Source organism: Tenrec ecaudatus, chromosome 12 (genome assembly GCF_050624435.1).
Source record: "Tenrec ecaudatus isolate mTenEca1 chromosome 12, mTenEca1.hap1, whole genome shotgun sequence".
In the NCBI taxonomy this organism is placed as follows: Eukaryota; Metazoa; Chordata; class Mammalia; order Afrosoricida; family Tenrecidae; genus Tenrec; species Tenrec ecaudatus.
The window spans coordinates 51,433,643-51,449,650 of record NC_134541.1 but is presented as its reverse complement, the minus strand read 5'-3'; the positions used below and the strand labels follow the sequence as shown (position 1 = coordinate 51,449,650).

At 40.1% G+C, this 16,008-nt stretch overlaps 1 protein-coding gene and 1 non-coding gene across 2 annotated transcripts in view; both read left to right on the top strand.

Annotated features, from left to right (window-relative positions):
- Positions 1-237: 237 nt before the first annotated feature.
- CRNKL1 (crooked neck pre-mRNA splicing factor 1) overlaps positions 238-16,008 on the top strand; it is a 19,755-nt gene continuing 3,984 nt past the window's right edge. Inside the window, exons 1-13 of the mRNA XM_075564040.1 lie at positions 238-398; positions 978-1,130; positions 1,900-1,991; positions 2,710-2,868; positions 3,476-3,642; positions 6,227-6,405; positions 6,726-6,896; positions 7,811-8,002; positions 8,840-8,899; positions 9,484-9,564; positions 10,966-11,205; positions 13,017-13,118; positions 13,511-13,759. Of these exons, the coding sequence (XP_075420155.1) occupies positions 348-398; positions 978-1,130; positions 1,900-1,991; positions 2,710-2,868; positions 3,476-3,642; positions 6,227-6,405; positions 6,726-6,896; positions 7,811-8,002; positions 8,840-8,899; positions 9,484-9,564; positions 10,966-11,205; positions 13,017-13,118; positions 13,511-13,759 (1,896 nt within the window). The 5' untranslated portion in view covers positions 238-347. The remainder of the gene's footprint in view (positions 399-977; positions 1,131-1,899; positions 1,992-2,709; positions 2,869-3,475; positions 3,643-6,226; positions 6,406-6,725; positions 6,897-7,810; positions 8,003-8,839; positions 8,900-9,483; positions 9,565-10,965; positions 11,206-13,016; positions 13,119-13,510; positions 13,760-16,008) is intronic.
- Positions 9,717-9,834, top strand: LOC142423684 (small nucleolar RNA SNORA27). Its single transcript, XR_012779288.1, has one exon. It is a non-coding gene; the product is annotated as a small nucleolar RNA SNORA27 (small nucleolar RNA).

Below are 16,008 nucleotides of genomic sequence, written 5' to 3'. Positions count from 1 at the left end.
AATCCACGGTCACCTCAGTCCCGGGGTCTGACCTGAGGAGGACAAGCCCGTCATGCCCTGGACCCAGTACCCACGTGTCTATCAAGCCGCGGTACCGACTTCACCAGCAGCTTGACCAGGCGCTCGAAAGGACACACACGGTTACCAGCAGCCGAAAGGACGCACACGGTTACCACGGAAACGACGTTTCCCACGTCACGTCGCGTAGGAAGCGCCAAAGGTCAACCCAGCTAGTTCTGCTTCCGGTCTGGCGCTTGCTTGTTGCCGGAAAGCTTTCAGGAGTTGGGGAGCGCTCTTCAAGCCAACTTTTGAAATTCGGGGGTCGCCGGAGGCCCCTTCTCGCAAACATGGCGGCCTCCACCGCGGCGGGAAAGCAGCGAATTCCCAAAGTAGCCAAAGTAAGCGCCGCTCCCCAGCGGCCTCGGGGAGGGCTGGCGGGTGGGGGCGGGGGCACGGTGCTTCTCGCCAGCGAAGCCTCTGGTGTCCTTAGCGCTGGACGAGGCCCCTAGAGACCCAGTTGTTTGACGCTAGTGGCCACCCGCTCGAAACCACCGGCAGCTCGGCGGGAGAGAGACAGGCTGTCTGCTCCCGTTGTCGCCCAAGCGTGCGGCGGCGTTCTGCCCTGCCCCGGAGCATCACCATGCGTATGAACCGACTCGATGGCATGGCGTCTGGGTTTGGGGTTTGTCTGGGACAAAAAGGTAAGGCGGACCCTCGCGGCGGGCAGGCCCTTGTCCCGCCGAGCACGGTGCACGGCGCATGGCTCTCGTTTGGAGAGAGGGTTTTGCCGAGCGAGGGCATGATCCTTCCCCACATAGATGCCCACCCGGACACTCGGCCTCCTCACAGAGAAATAGGAACACGTCCTGCGAACAGTTTCTCTCGTCATCTCGTGAAGGTCACAGACTCAACCGTGTTGGTGCGTGTTTTAAACCTTGAGTATCTGCCAAATACAGAAATGTCTTTTGTCTCAAAAGGTGAAAAACAAAGCCCCGGCTGAGGTACAGATAACTGCTGAGCAACTGCTACGGGAGGCTAAGGAACGAGAACTTGAGCTCCTCCCCCCGCCACCCCAGCAGAAGATCACCGATGAAGAAGAGTTGAATGACTACAAACTAAGGAAAAGAAAGGTCGGTAGGTGCGATCTGTCAGTCTGTTAATGTTGTTAGGAAGCTATAAGTCAGAGGGTAGAAGGTTCCTCATTGGTTAGAAATTCTGTAAGGTAAGAAGAGGTTAAGATTTCTAGCCACATCAACTAATTTGGGTTACCAGACAATTGCACTTTGTGGAATGCTAGAAGTATGCGTTCTTACCTGTTTTAAAGTACACAGAAAAAGCCATTATTGAGGTAATTTTTGTGCTAAATTGAAGTTAGCTGGAAGAATAAGAGTGTCTTGCTAAGACTGCGTTTATACTTATCTGTGCTGCATTCAGTGTTACCAGTTAAGACATGGGAAGCTCTGAACAGGCTTTGAGATCTGATCTTTCTCAACCAAAAGCGTGGGGTTACCTTTAACTGCTCTGTGTTCTGATTAACTGTTTTTGGTGGGTAAGTTATGCTTGAAATTCTGAGACATTACAGAAACAACTTGAAGGCACTAGTCAAAAACATTTTCTTATTAGGAACAAATATAGTTTCTATTGCCTTGTTGGCTGAGGCAATGGGAGAAAATTATGCCAATTTTATGTATGTTTTACTCTTTGTTGATGTGTAAGTCTTTAAAGAAACTCCAGGGATTCTGGTTCTCTTTCATGTGTTACTTATTCTTAACGGATTCCAGAATGTCATTTCTTTTAAATAAGAACAGAAGGATGACTTCTCAATATCAAATTAATAAGCAAAGGGTGATATCACTTTTGGTTGTTTGCTTCTGTTTGACCCTGTTTGCATTGTTCTAGACTTTTGAAGATAACATAAGGAAAAACAGAACTGTTATTAGTAACTGGATAAAGTATGCACAATGGGAAGAAAGTCTAAAGGAGATTCAGAGGTAAAATTGCTGAGAGTAATTTTTGTATCTGAATATGTCATACAGTAACAATTATAAAAAATTAGAAAACATTGCCGTACAAGTAAAGATTGTACCCCTGGAAGTAATTCTAAATTTTTGTTCCATACACTCATTAGGTTCTCAGGTAGTCTTCATGGGCACTGTGGAGGAGGGTAGACCAGGGGAGGCAGCAGAAAAGGTCCCATATAGGCGGGTGGTGTTACCACCACCATCCCCTCTGCAACCAGAGAAACCCACTTTCATCTGCATTATACATTGAGGATTTTTTAAGTGTCCTACTGAAATGCAGCAGCCAACAGAATAAATAAAACCTGAATGTGATGTTATTAATTGACCTTATTGTCCAGCCTCACCTCATTCTCCAAACATAGCCCTGAACATGCCATTCTCTTGGTAAACATAAACTCATTCAAGTTCTCAATTCTGAAATTACCTACTACTTATTCTTTTCCTTAAGACAACTTCTCTTCTGCTCTGCTTTCGTGTGTACATTTATCACTACATTATAATTACATGTTTTATCTTTAATAAGACTTTGCAAGGCCCTTGAGAACTAGCCTCATCTTTTTACCTTTCTACATCAAGAGCCTTTCTCGAAACACCTGTGAAAACTGTAGATTACAAACAGAAAGTTTGGACTTACTGCCCTATGTGTTTTGTGCGTTCTTTTGATGTCCTTCAAATCTTGCTTCCAAAGGGCTCGGTCCATATACGAGCGCGCCTTAGATGTAGACTACCGAAATATTACACTTTGGCTGAAATATGCAGAAATGGAAATGAAGAATCGCCAGGTCAATCATGCCCGAAATATCTGGGACCGGGCCATAACAACTCTCCCACGAGTCAACCAGTTTTGGTGAGTTTCTGATGTAATACAGAACCGATTTTGTAGCCTAGACAGATTGCCTATCCTTGTGGGACTTTTAGTTAATTGTGTACATTGAAGTTTACAGTCTGCTTTTTCTTTAAACATACTAAAAATACTTTCTAATGTCTTGTAACCTAAGTCATGATCAGTGCTTATTAATTATGTAATCAGAACTAAAACTTTGATTGTAATCTTTTATACATAAGAAACTTGTCAAACAAGCAATTGTTAAAGGGAAAAATATTTTGAATTCTTCTATTTTCAAATTTATATCTTGCTATAAGAAACCCTGCTTGTAAAATTGATTGTGGTAATGTTGCACAGCTCTGTAATATATTCATATCATTGAATTGTATGTGAACTATGTGTCAGTATAACTTATATGTCGATATAAAAAGTAGGCATTTTTAGAAATTAAGTTGATTAAACTTAAAAAAATTGTTTGATTTAACTTGAGGACAACGATTTAAATCATCTCCACATTTAACAAAGGAAGAATTAGAAATTATCAAAATCTTTAGCTCCCAACCCCCCCCCTCTACACACACACACACACAATTCATCTAACAACTACCTTCAAATAATTTCGTTACAGGTACAAGTACACCTACATGGAGGAGATGTTGGGAAATGTTGCTGGTGCCCGGCAAGTGTTTGAGCGTTGGATGGAGTGGCAGCCTGAGGAGCAGGCCTGGCACTCTTACATCAACTTCGAGCTTAGGTACAAAGAAGTAGATCGAGCCCGCTCCATATATGAAAGATATATCCTTTAGACAAGGTTGCTGTTCCCCTTAGATATTATCATTAATGATCAGACAACAATGTCATTAATACTGAATTCAAGATTCATTAATTCTGAAGTCTAGAATGCAAGGTTGATCTGCTTAGTTTCCCGTGGGCATAGATTGTTCACACTGAAATGTTGATGGCTTTATTTGGGGTGCTTAAGTCTTTTCCAGTGAGGCTTTGGATCTATTTGTGTGGTTCTGTGTAGAAAATAATAAGCTAAGATCCTGGGTAATATTAGTTACCTGCATGATCGCGAAGTTGTAATCAAAGCTTTGCTGCTTGCTGAAGGTATGGCCACAGCAAATCATTTCACTGTAAGTTTGCTCATATTTAGAGATTAAACAATTTAAGCAAGATTTAAAATATTTGCCATGCTCTAATTGTGAAGTTTAAATGGTACATGGGACAGCACTTTTAGGGACTGAAGGATTAAGTAATTTTCATATCTTAATTAGCACTCCAAGAAGCACTGGTAGCATAGTAGGTTACCCAATGGGCTGCTAACCACAAGGCCAACAGTTCAAGCCCACTATGGACTCCACAGAAGAAAGTTGAGGCTTTATAGTAAAAATTTACTGTCTGAGAAACTCACGGTCATTTCTACCCTGTCATATAGTGTCACTGAGAGGCAAAATTGACTCCGTGGCAGTTAATTTTGAGTTTAATTACCTCTCCCCTCCCATTGAATCGATTTTGATTCCTAGCAACTTTCCAGGACAGGGTAGAACGGCTCCTTCGGATTCCAAGGCTACAAATCTCTGTAGCAGTGGACAGCTTACTGTCAGCTGGTGGTCACTTTGAATGCTGACCCTGTGCCTAACCCAGCTCAGTGTTTAGCCTACTGCACTACCAGGGTTCCTTTAGTTATTTCTGCTTCCTTTAATATTACTGGTTTACCATAAGCTCTTTTTTCTTTTAACTTTTTATTAGGGACTCATACAACTCTTATCACAATCCATACATATACATACATCAATTTTATAAAGCACATCTGTACATTCTTTTCCCTAATCATTTTCTATTTTTTTCTCTTCTTTTTTTACATTTTATTAGGGGCTCATACAACTCTTACCACAATCCATACATATACATACATCAATTGTATAAAGCATATCCGCACATTCCCTGCCCCAATCATTCTCAAAGTATTTGCTCTCCGCTTAAGCCCTTTGCATCAGGTCCTCTTTTTTTTCCTCTCCCTCCCCTCTCCCTCATGTGCCCTTGGTAATTTATACATATTTTGTCATATCTTGCTCTATCTGGAGTCTCCCCCCCCCCTTCTCTGCCATCCCTCTCCCAGGGAGGAGGTCACATGTGGATCCTTGTAATCAGTTCCCCCTTTCCAACCCACTCACCCACCACTCTCCGAGACCATAAGCTCTTGTAGCACTTGCTCTGTGTCTGGCATTAAAGCATTTGACAGATAATACAGTCATTTAATCTTCATAAAAACCTTGTGATGTTGTGATGTAGGATTACTCCATTCTACAGATAAGGAAATCATGGAACTTAATATTGCGTATCTTGCCCAAGATGTACTAGGTCAGTGGTTCTCAACCTGTGGGTCACGACCTCTTTGGGGGTCAAACGACCCTTTCACAGGGGTCGCCCAATTCATAACAGTAGGTAAATTACAGTTATGAAGTAGAGGTGAAAATAATTTTATGGTTGCGGAGGTCACCACAACATGAGGAACTGTGTTAAAGGGTCATGGCATGAGGAAGGTTGAGAACCACTGTACTAGGTAGTGATAAAGATAGGATCTGTAGAGTAAATTCAAAACATATACTTTTAATCTCTGTTATCTGAAAGTATGACTACTTGAAATTAGTCCTCAAGGACATTAGATTAAAAGTAGATCTTTTGACAAATAAAATGGCAATTAAGAGTTTTTTCTTGTCTTTAGTTAAACTTTTTTTGGTGACATGTATTTTTTTCTTTCTTATTTCAAGTACTAGTATTATTGAGTGTGGAATAGTTACTGCCATCGAGTCGACTCCAACGCAGAGTGACCCTGTAGACCAGAGTGGAACTCCCCCTGCGGGTTCCCAGGACTAAAACTGTGTATGGGAGTAAAAGGCGTCCCCTTTACTTGAGCATATAATTGATTGGTATTGTTTACTGAGCATAATCTTTAGACAAGAAGCTGTGCTAAGAACTTTGGTTTTGGGTTTGTTTGTTTGTTTGTTTTGCCTTAAAGTAAGCAGTAATGCACTGAGGCTGGTAGTATTTGTCACTTAAACTATCCAACTCTGTTTTATCATGCCCAGATCACACGACTGGTGATTTTTCGTTGGCTCTAAGCTCGTGTTCACACTCACTACTGAGCTATTGAGTACGCACTGGAGGAAGATAGAGAGGAGTGAAGCACAGTCCTTGACCTCAGAGATCATAGTTTAGTAGTTCTTCATATTTGGGGTTTAATGTGTCTCCTACAGCCGTGATTTGTATTACTGAAATTTTTGTTTTAATATTGTTTGCTTCTTAGTCTGGTTTGGCTTGTTTTATTTTAAGGCACCTGTCCCGGTATTGTTGTGTTTCCTTAATTCCTCTGTACTTGTCCTTGTCCACCCTGATGTTAAGAACTGGATCAAGTATGCTCGCTTTGAAGAAAAGCATGGTTATTTTGCCCATGCTCGGAAAGTCTATGAGAGAGCTGTTGAGTTCTTTGGAGACGAGCATATGGATGAGCATCTCTATGTTGCCTTTGCCAAATTTGAAGAAAATCAGAAAGAAGTGAGTACCCTGTATATGCAGCTCCATTGCCTTGCAAAACAACTTAGAAAGGATCACTTCTTGTGACTGATGCATTTGTTTCCATTCTGTTTTACTTATCCTCAGAGAAAAACGTCTTTAAATACAAACCACAGATTGCCTCAAAGATACCAACTTGATCTTTGGAAATCCTGTGGGACAGTTCTACTCTGTCCTCATAGGATCACTGTGAATCAAAATCGATTTGATGGTAATGGGTTTCTTTTTAGTTGTTGGTCCTAGTTGCCAAGTTGTGGCTACAATTAGAATATTTTTTTAGAAAGTAATCATCCAATTTTCAGTTTGAAAGGGTACGAGTGATCTACAAATATGCCCTGGACAGAATTTCAAAACAAGAGGCCCAAGAACTCTTTAAAAATTACACCATCTTTGAGAAGAAGTTTGGTGATAGACGGGGTATCGAAGATATCATCGTGAGCAAACGAAGATTCCAATATGAAGAAGAAGTAAAGGTGCGTGCTGGTATAGAATATTATTCAGTGATAACTAAGCTATGTTAACTAGTACTCACTACAGTAAAATGACTAGTATGTTAGGGCTATCAATGTTTATGCAGTTGATAATGTGCGTCAGCAATAAATTAGCAGTTATTGATATATTTTGAAAATGCTGTGAACCTGCAATACACTAGCAAAATAAATATAGAGTCCATTTGGGCAAATTTTTGACAGCAGAGTCAGAGGTTAATACAAAGAAATCTATTTTCTCATCATCTTTTTACCTTAACTGAGTGAAAAACAGAGATCTGATTCTGTTCTCAGCTCCTTATCAGCACTGTGCTGCTTTGATTCACATTCTAAGATAGATGCATTTAGGATTTTTTAAAACTTGCTGATGGCATTGTGGTTTGAATGTTGGGTTGCTAATTGCAAGGGCCAATGGTTCATACCCACCAGCTGCTCCACAGAAGAAAGATGATGCTGTCTGAAGTCTCCACACACTGAACTAATTCTTATACAGGGGTTAGGTCAGCAAGATGGGTTCAAGAAAATGACTTAATTTAAAATATAGGTTTCACAATTGTAAGCATGATATGTTTCATTGTAATTTTAAATGTGTGCACTTTTGTAAATGTACAAATATCTTTGTAAGAATAGACACCTAATTATTGAGTAGTTAGTTTGGGAATGGTGGCTGCAAATGAAAGGGGTCTTGCTATGGGACACCTGGCTAATCATTTATATCCTACAGTTATTCTTTGTTGTTATAAAATCTCAGGAATGGCATATTAAAAGTAGGATCTTGTGACATCTAGAAAGGTTGCTCTAATGTCGAAAGTCAATCAAATGCCTCCGTTGGACTCGTGTAGTTTAGCAAAGTTAGCTTTTGGTCTTGTTCTTATGTGTTAAGCTAGTTTTCTTTCTAGGCTAATCCACATAATTATGACGCATGGTTTGATTATTTACGCTTGGTGGAAAGTGATGCAGAAGCAGATACTGTACGAGAAGTCTATGAAAGAGCCATTGCCAACGTACCGCCAATTCAGGAGAAGAGGCACTGGAAGCGCTATATCTACCTTTGGATCAATTATGCACTCTATGAAGAGTTGGAGGCAAAGGTAAAAATGGGGGGAAATTCCACTGCTAAAGACTTTCTCTCCCAGTACTCACAGCTCACCTGCTGTGGGTAATAACTAATGCTTACAATCCTTAAGGCAAAAGAATTGCGTTTTAAATATTGGTAGGCCGCTGTCCAATCACATAGTTCTGCGTTCCCGCCGCAGTTGGTAGCAGCTGTGTTTCCTAAAGTGAGTGACAACACTCTCGAGGGAGGGTGGGTTGCGGAAGCTACTGCAGTGATACTTGGGAGATGCCAAAGCAGATCCAACTAAACTGCATCCTGTGTTATAGGCTAAATGTCCTAAATGCCAGCAGAGAACGTTTTGAACCTCGAACATACCGTAGGTTTCCAGACTTACTGGAATTAGGTCCCCAAATTTATTTGTTAGGTGCCATAAAATACTGTCCAGTTCTGCACTATCTTCCGAATTGTTAGGTTGAAGCCCATTGTTTCAGTTTAATTATATGTAGTTCCTTAGGTTTTCTCCTAAGGAGGGCTCATGGCCAGATTGTACATTCTTCTAAGAAAGATCAAGTACCATTGGCTGTGTATAGATTAACAGACAGGGATTAATTTTGTGCTATTAACCTGAGAATATAAAATCTCTTTCGGCTATCAGTCAAAAGCCTTTTTTACGAAAGAGCTCTCAGTTTGATGACTGTTTTTGGTAATTCTTACGTTTTCATCGTAAATGAAAGTACACCATGCAAACAGCAACTTGTGAAAGCATATTCACAGTTGAGGGTGTATTTTTTATCAGTAGATTTAGTAACTTCTAAAATAAGCACTTGTGGTAGACTTGAATATTTCATGAAGTTTTCTCATCCTGTCTTAGGATCCTGAGAGAACAAGACAAGTATATAAAGCCTCTTTGGAACTAATTCCTCACAAAAAGGTAGGTAGGTTCCAAAAAGTTACCTCTAGCCTGGCCAAAATCATGCTTTTGTTGCTTGTTAAATCATTCACGAAATGATTTTTATTAAATATTTCCTTGGCTTAGGCATTGAAAAAAAGAAAAGGTAAGTAGCAAGATGTGATCCATTGTTGAATCATTGTGTTCTTCCTGTGTCCCTTATTAATAAGAAAAGAAATAAATTACTTGAATTTTTTTTCTTAAGATAGGCAGTTTTCCTCTGCAAATATCTCAAGAGTCCAGTTGAAAAGACAACATGCTAATTGGAAAATGAACAGGACAAATTACATGTGATTGAGTAATTGACACCATAGGAGGAAGACACACGTGCAGAGCACACCGTGTGTGGGGGGACAAGTAGCGAGCAGTTTAGTAGTAGTGGGCATGTGGACACAGGACTGTCAGCCTGCATTGTTTTAACCTTGTGCAATATAGTGCTAATCTTTTCTACCTCTGAAGCTTTAAGGAAAACTGATAGCTAGCAACCTTTAGTTAAGTACTTTAATTCAATTGGATTTACATGAGTCTGTTAAAGTTGTTTGTTTTTTACTGCTTTTGTCTTCTAGTTCACATTTGCCAAAATGTGGGTGATGTATGCACAATTTGAAATAAGACAGAAAAATTTACCATTTGCCCGAAGCGCATTGGTAAGTAAAGAAAGGATCAGAAAGATACATCATTAAGTTCTTTGAGAAGGAATTTAAAATCTTAGGGCCAACAAGTTATACAGTTCCTATTTTAAAAGCGACTGAAATGTTAGGCCTTTATAACCCAGAACCCGTTAGGAAATGCATAGCCTTCGCACCTTTTTACTTTGGTAATTGGACTGACATCTTAATTGGTCACTCAAGTGGGGCAAAAGAGGTATCATTTTAAAATTCAGGCAAACTGTGCGTATCCAGTCAGGGGACACGAGCTGGTAGGTAGGTGTGCCCAGGCCACACATTGGGGTTGGACACAGGTCATTGGACCAAAGAGTGCTGCACTGTATTGCACATGCTTAAAAATACAGAGGAATGCTGAGCTTAAAGGGGGCTAAATGTGGATTCTCTGCTTATTGAGCACATCCAGTGAACAGGGTCCCCAAGAAACACTCTACTTAGAGAGCTCATGGCCTGATAAACCCACACATGAGCTCCCTCTAGCACTTTAATATGATCCCTACTGAAAGGAACAAATTGTTCCTAAACTGGGAAGTTGCACAAAAGAAACTGAAGAAGCAAAAACTTATGACCAAGGAGTAAATTAAGCTTACAGTAAAATCTAATGAAAGTAAAAGAAAACACAACCTTTGGAAAGAGTAGATGATAATGATTCAAAGTTATTTTTGTTTGCTAGAGCAAATGAATATTCTGCTTCAACATAAGAAACTTCCATCACTACCAGTTGTCAGGTCTTTAGACTGAAATTAGTTACAAAATTTTTTGAAAAATTGTCTTAAATACACCTTTAAAATACATCTCAACAGCTGCTCTAAAATCCCTTTAATAGGAACAAGTGCTGTGTTGGAATCTTATAGCTACTTGCACCTCAGCCTTGTTGGTGTGATAGTTAAGTGCTCAGTTGCTGAGAGAGCAGCTGCCACGGGAGAAAAGACCTAACAAACTGATGACAGCTTTAAAGATTACATCCTAGGAGACCCTGTAGAGCAGTTCTGCTCTGCTCTTCGGGTCACTGTGAGTCATAATTGACTCAACAGCACACGACAGTTGTAGCATGCAGGTTTCCTTCACTTACCATTTTATTTATAAGAAGTTTAGACATCTGACATTTTCCTTACGAGGTCCTGTGAAACTTCAAGTAGAAACCAACATATTTTCCAAAAACTCTTCTGAAATCCTACTTCTTGCTAAGCAGATACCAGTGAACACAGGCCCTCTTGCCAACTGAGTCAATTGAGAGTTTTTTGACCCTTTGTTCAGAACCAGCGTGAACAGGGTGGACAGGACTTCGTCAGCAACAGCCAGTCTGTTGGGCACGTCAACACTGTCTCTGCATAAGTTGAATTCATTGATGCATCACAGTGGTTTGATCATCTTGTTTTCCAGGGAACTTCCATAGGCAAATGTCCAAAGAACAAACTATTCAAAGGCTACATAGAATTGGAGTTACAGCTTCGAGAATTTGACAGATGCCGGAAGCTTTATGAAAAATTTCTTGAGTTTGGACCCGAAAATTGTACCTCTTGGATTAAATTTGCAGAATTAGAAACAATCCTTGGTGACATTGAGCGAGCCCGCGCCATCTATGAGTTGGCCATCAGCCAGCCTCGCCTGGACATGCCAGAGGTGAGGGTCTAAAGCCAAACATAACTTTGTTTTAGACGCTTCTCTCATAGTACGTTGATGGTCAGCTAACTGTATGTATGTTAGAATATAAAGACCAATTAACTTCCGTTCTTTTCCACTTATTAAAAATAGGACTTTTGGGGTTTTAGGATAGTGTGGGTGAAAAGGAATACTAATAGCCTTATCATTAGAAAGCAGTAATTTCCCAGTTTGATACACAAGATAATTTGGGGTATGAAGGGTGATTGGCTTCTTACCTCTAATTTTCAAACAGGGCTGGCTAAAAGAAATGGGGAGAGAAGGCAAAGCAGCCCCATCCAGACAAGGGAGAGTGAGGGTGAGATTCAGCATAGTCTTGCTTTGGTAGACCAATTAAAGGGGCTCTGACAAGCCAGAATGTTACAGGAGCTGCCCTCTTGGAAACGCTGGCCAGTCACGATACCTGGAAACATCCCATTGGTATAATAGAACTTTTTTAAAAATCATGGGGAAAATGGAATTTCTCAAGAAACAAAAAATTCAGCGCAGCCATTTTGCTAACCTTGCACTAATATGACTGCAAAATGGTTTGGATCCTCCTGAACATGTTAGGGCAGGCTTTGTAGGCATCACTGGCACCATCAGTTCATCCACTAGACAGCCTGCTTCAAAGGCTGCCTTACTGTCAGGACAGTAACTAGCGGGTGGGCAGCTGTTCAGTGAATGCATGTTGAGTTAACTGAAAAAAATAGGGAATTTCTAGCAAAGTGATTGCAGAACAGACTACCTAATCCAGGCCTGTGCCCTTCAAAGTTCTGTTGAATGTGGTAATAAGAAAAAAGTACAGTCTGGATAGAGCAGAGGATGTACACTGGTACAGATAGGAGTTGGAGGCATAGGGAATCCAGGGCGGATGATCCCTTCAGGACCAGGGGTGTAAGTGGTGATACTGGGAGGGTAGAGGGTGAGTGGGTTGGAAAGGGAACCGATTACAAGGAGCTACATGTGACCTCCTGCCTGGGGGACGGACAACAGAAAAGGGGGTGAAGGGAGATGTCGGACAGGGTAAGATATGACAAAATAATAATTTATAAATTATCAAGGGCTCATGAGGGAAGGGGAGCGGGGAGGGAGGGGGAAAAGAGGACTTGATGCAAAGGGCTTAAGTGGAGAGCAAATGCTTTGAAATTGATGAGGGCAAAGAATGTACAGATGTGTTTTACACAATTGATATATGTATGGATTGTGATCAGAGTTGTATGAGTCCCTAATAAAATGTTTAAAAAAATAAAAGAAAAAGTACCTGGGAGCCTTCCCACAACTTTTTCAACTCTTCTTGTTAAGTAAGCACTTGAAAGATTAAATGAAAATCTCAAAATGAACGCAAGACCTGGGTCCTAATGAAGATTCATCTAATCTGTAAATACTGGTACTTTTTATTTCATCCACCTGCTATCTGTTCTTTAATTGTACAATAAATGTTGTAGACTCCTGTCCTTTAAATGATAATCTCTGTGAGACTAAACTATCAACAGTTACTCTAGCAATAGGAAGCGAAAGGACCAGGGAACCTAGACCAATGAAAACAGAGCTATAATGGAAACGATGAGAATGTTCACACAGTTTTAGAGCGTAGCCAGTATCGCTAAGCAATTTGTTTACAACTTGTGGGATAAGAACCTGTCCCACTGGGCAAACCTTCACTGAAGCACAAAGCATTATTTTTAAAACTTGATAAGTCTTCTATTTAAATTGTTAGGCAAGATGTTCTTTGGATAGGGTCCCCTAGTTTTCTAAATGTCAAGATTGACATATTATGTTACCCTTCTTAGGTGCTTTGGAAATCATATATTGATTTTGAAATTGAGCAGGAAGAAAGTGAAAGAACACGGAATCTTTACCGACGATTACTTCAACGAACCCAACATGTCAAGGTATTCCTTGCTTTGTAGGCTTTTTGCTACAATCATCAGGTTTCAAATGAAGAAAATAGTGTGTTTCTATATCTTGTTTGATTTTGTTTTTAATTCACTTAAAACATTATTTTAAACCTACGAGAACCTGTGACTTTGGAGAGGACTTTGGAATGTTAAGATTACACCAAATCAGTGTTTACATCTCTTATAAAGAAGTTGAATATCAGGATTGGGGTGGGGGTGGGGGTTAAACATTAAGACTACTTTGGATACCTAAATAACAGTGTATATGGTGTGTTTTACGGAATACGTTATGATACCACAGTAGTGTTCAAATGTCATTAGTGAGAAATTAGCCTTATAATTTCTGGGTGAATGGCTAATTTGGTTCTGTAACACGTTTTTTCAAGGTATGGACCAGTTTTGCTCAGTTTGAGTTGTCTTCGGGGGAAGAAGGAAGTTTAGCTAAATGCAGACAGATTTATGAAGAGGCGAACAAAACCATGCGAAACTGTGAAGAGAAGGAAGAGAGGCTTATGTTGTTAGAATCTTGGCAGCGTTTTGAAGCTGAATTTGGCACCATCTCTGATAAGGAGAGAGTGGACAAACTCATGCCCGAGAAAGTCAAGAAGAGAAGAAAGGTGCAGCCTGATGATGGGGTAAGAACTAACACGCTCCTACAACTATTCCTTTCAGGGCAAGTGAAGAAACCCATGGCCTGGATATTGTACTTTCAGTGGCACTGTGTACAATCTTAAGGCAGGGAGAGGCAGTGGCCAGTGGGAGAGGCTTGGCAAACACTATTTGTGGTGATTTATTCGCTATATAGTATCCTTATTCCAGAATCCCTATCCTTAAGCAGGAAGCTGGAGTGTAAAATGAAACCAAACTTTTAGCTAGATGCCAATTAATAGAAAGCTTTGTAGGCCAGTTTTATGGAAATCATGGAAATATTTTACACATGGCATGACACATCATCTCTTTCACATCCTGGCCTATCCTACAGGCAGACTCTGGCTTATCTGGAGACAAGCAGATCAATCAGTGGCTGTTGTAAATTAAGCAAGTAATGAGGCACCTGGAATAAGGTGGGGCCTAAGTGAGTGCAATGCTTGGGAAGTGAAGTAAGTGTTGGAGGTGGTGATATGAATCTAAGAAAATTGGAAGTTGTCATAAAGGTAGACAACCTAGGCATGAGTTGATATGGACTATTATTGGCCATTTTGAGTTAGAAAATCATATGATTTATTATGCTGAAGAAAACTAAAATAAATCCACAAGAGCCAAAATACAACTTTCATTTTTATCTCCCACCTGAATTTCAAGAACATTTCAAAAGGCAGATTTGATGCATTGGGCAAAGAGAAGAAATTATTAAATCAAAGCTGAATAACAAATGTCGGCAGATTGAGAAGACAGCCAAATATTATAATGAAATGTGCATAGGCCTAAAATTAGAAAGCCAAGATATCAAGGGCTCAATAGAAAGTAACTGTCTAGAAAATAGTGATGGGAACATATGTATATATGCTTGGTACAATTGATGTATGGATTGTAGTAAGCATTATAAGAGCCCTTAATGAAATGATTGGGGGGCGGGGGAGAACATGATCAGTATGTCTTACACTGAAAGAACTATAGAATAAGTTGAAGGCTTGAGTTGCAATATTCAGATTCTATGGGCTTCAAATGAAGATGGAAAGGGTACAGTGACTACCTTAAAGAACTAGTTGATACTGCACCATTTCAGGAAGTGCCAGATGAGCTAAAACCAATAGTGCTGAAGGCAGAAGGTCAGGTTGCACTTAATTAGCCACAAACAATGCTCTAAGAATTGATGGAATACCAATTGAAATGTTGCAACAAGCTGACGAAGCTCTTAAAGCACGTGTTCATTTATGTCAGGAAATTTGAAAGGCAACTACATGGCAAACTGGAAAAGATCCATCTTTGTACCCATTCCAAAAAGTGACCCAACAGAATGCTCCAACTATAGAACATTATATATATCCTGTGCCAATGACATTTTACTGAATATCATTCAACAGTGGTTCGGGCCAGATTCAGAAGAGGAACATGGAATACTGTTGTTGTCAGGTGGATTTTGTCTGAAAACAGAATGCCAAAAAGATGTTTACTTGTGTTAATTTATTGTCCATACCAAGGCATTCAAATGTGTGGTTCATAACAAACTATTGACGGCCTTGAAAAGAATGGGAATTCCAGAACACTTCATTGAGCTCATGTGATACGTGTACATCTCTCAAGACACCGTTTGCAAAGAGAACAAGGGATACTGCGTGGTTTAAAACCAAGAAGGATGTACAGCACGGTTGTATCCTTTCATCGTATTTATTCGATCTAAATATTGTGTAAATAATCAGAGGTGTCTTATATGAAGATTGGAGTTGCAGCTACAGTTGACAGAACCTTGCTTACTGAAAGGAAGACTTAAAACATTTGCAAAAGATCAAGGATTTCAGTCTTCAGTATGGATTACAGTTCAGTGTAAAGAAGACCAAAATCCTCAAAAGTGAATCAATAGGTAACATGATAAATAGGGGGGGGAAAGCCTAAGTTGTCAAACATTGCTCCAGGGGCGAAAAGATGAGTTGCATTGTTAAGTCTGGGTAAGACCTCTTTAGATAGTGTATTGAAAAGCCAGGGTGTTACTTTCAGGATTAAAGTATACCTGACCCAAGCAGTGTTATTTTTACTTGCCTCGTATGCATGTGAGAATTGGACATCCAATAAAGAAGACTAAAGAAGTATCTGCATTTGAATTGTGCTGCTGGAAAATATTTAAAATACCAAGGACTGCTAAAAGGACAAATCTGTTTTGGAAAAAGTATGAACAAAGTCCTTAAAAGCAAGGATGACCAAAGGTCATCTTAGACAGGTAGACAGG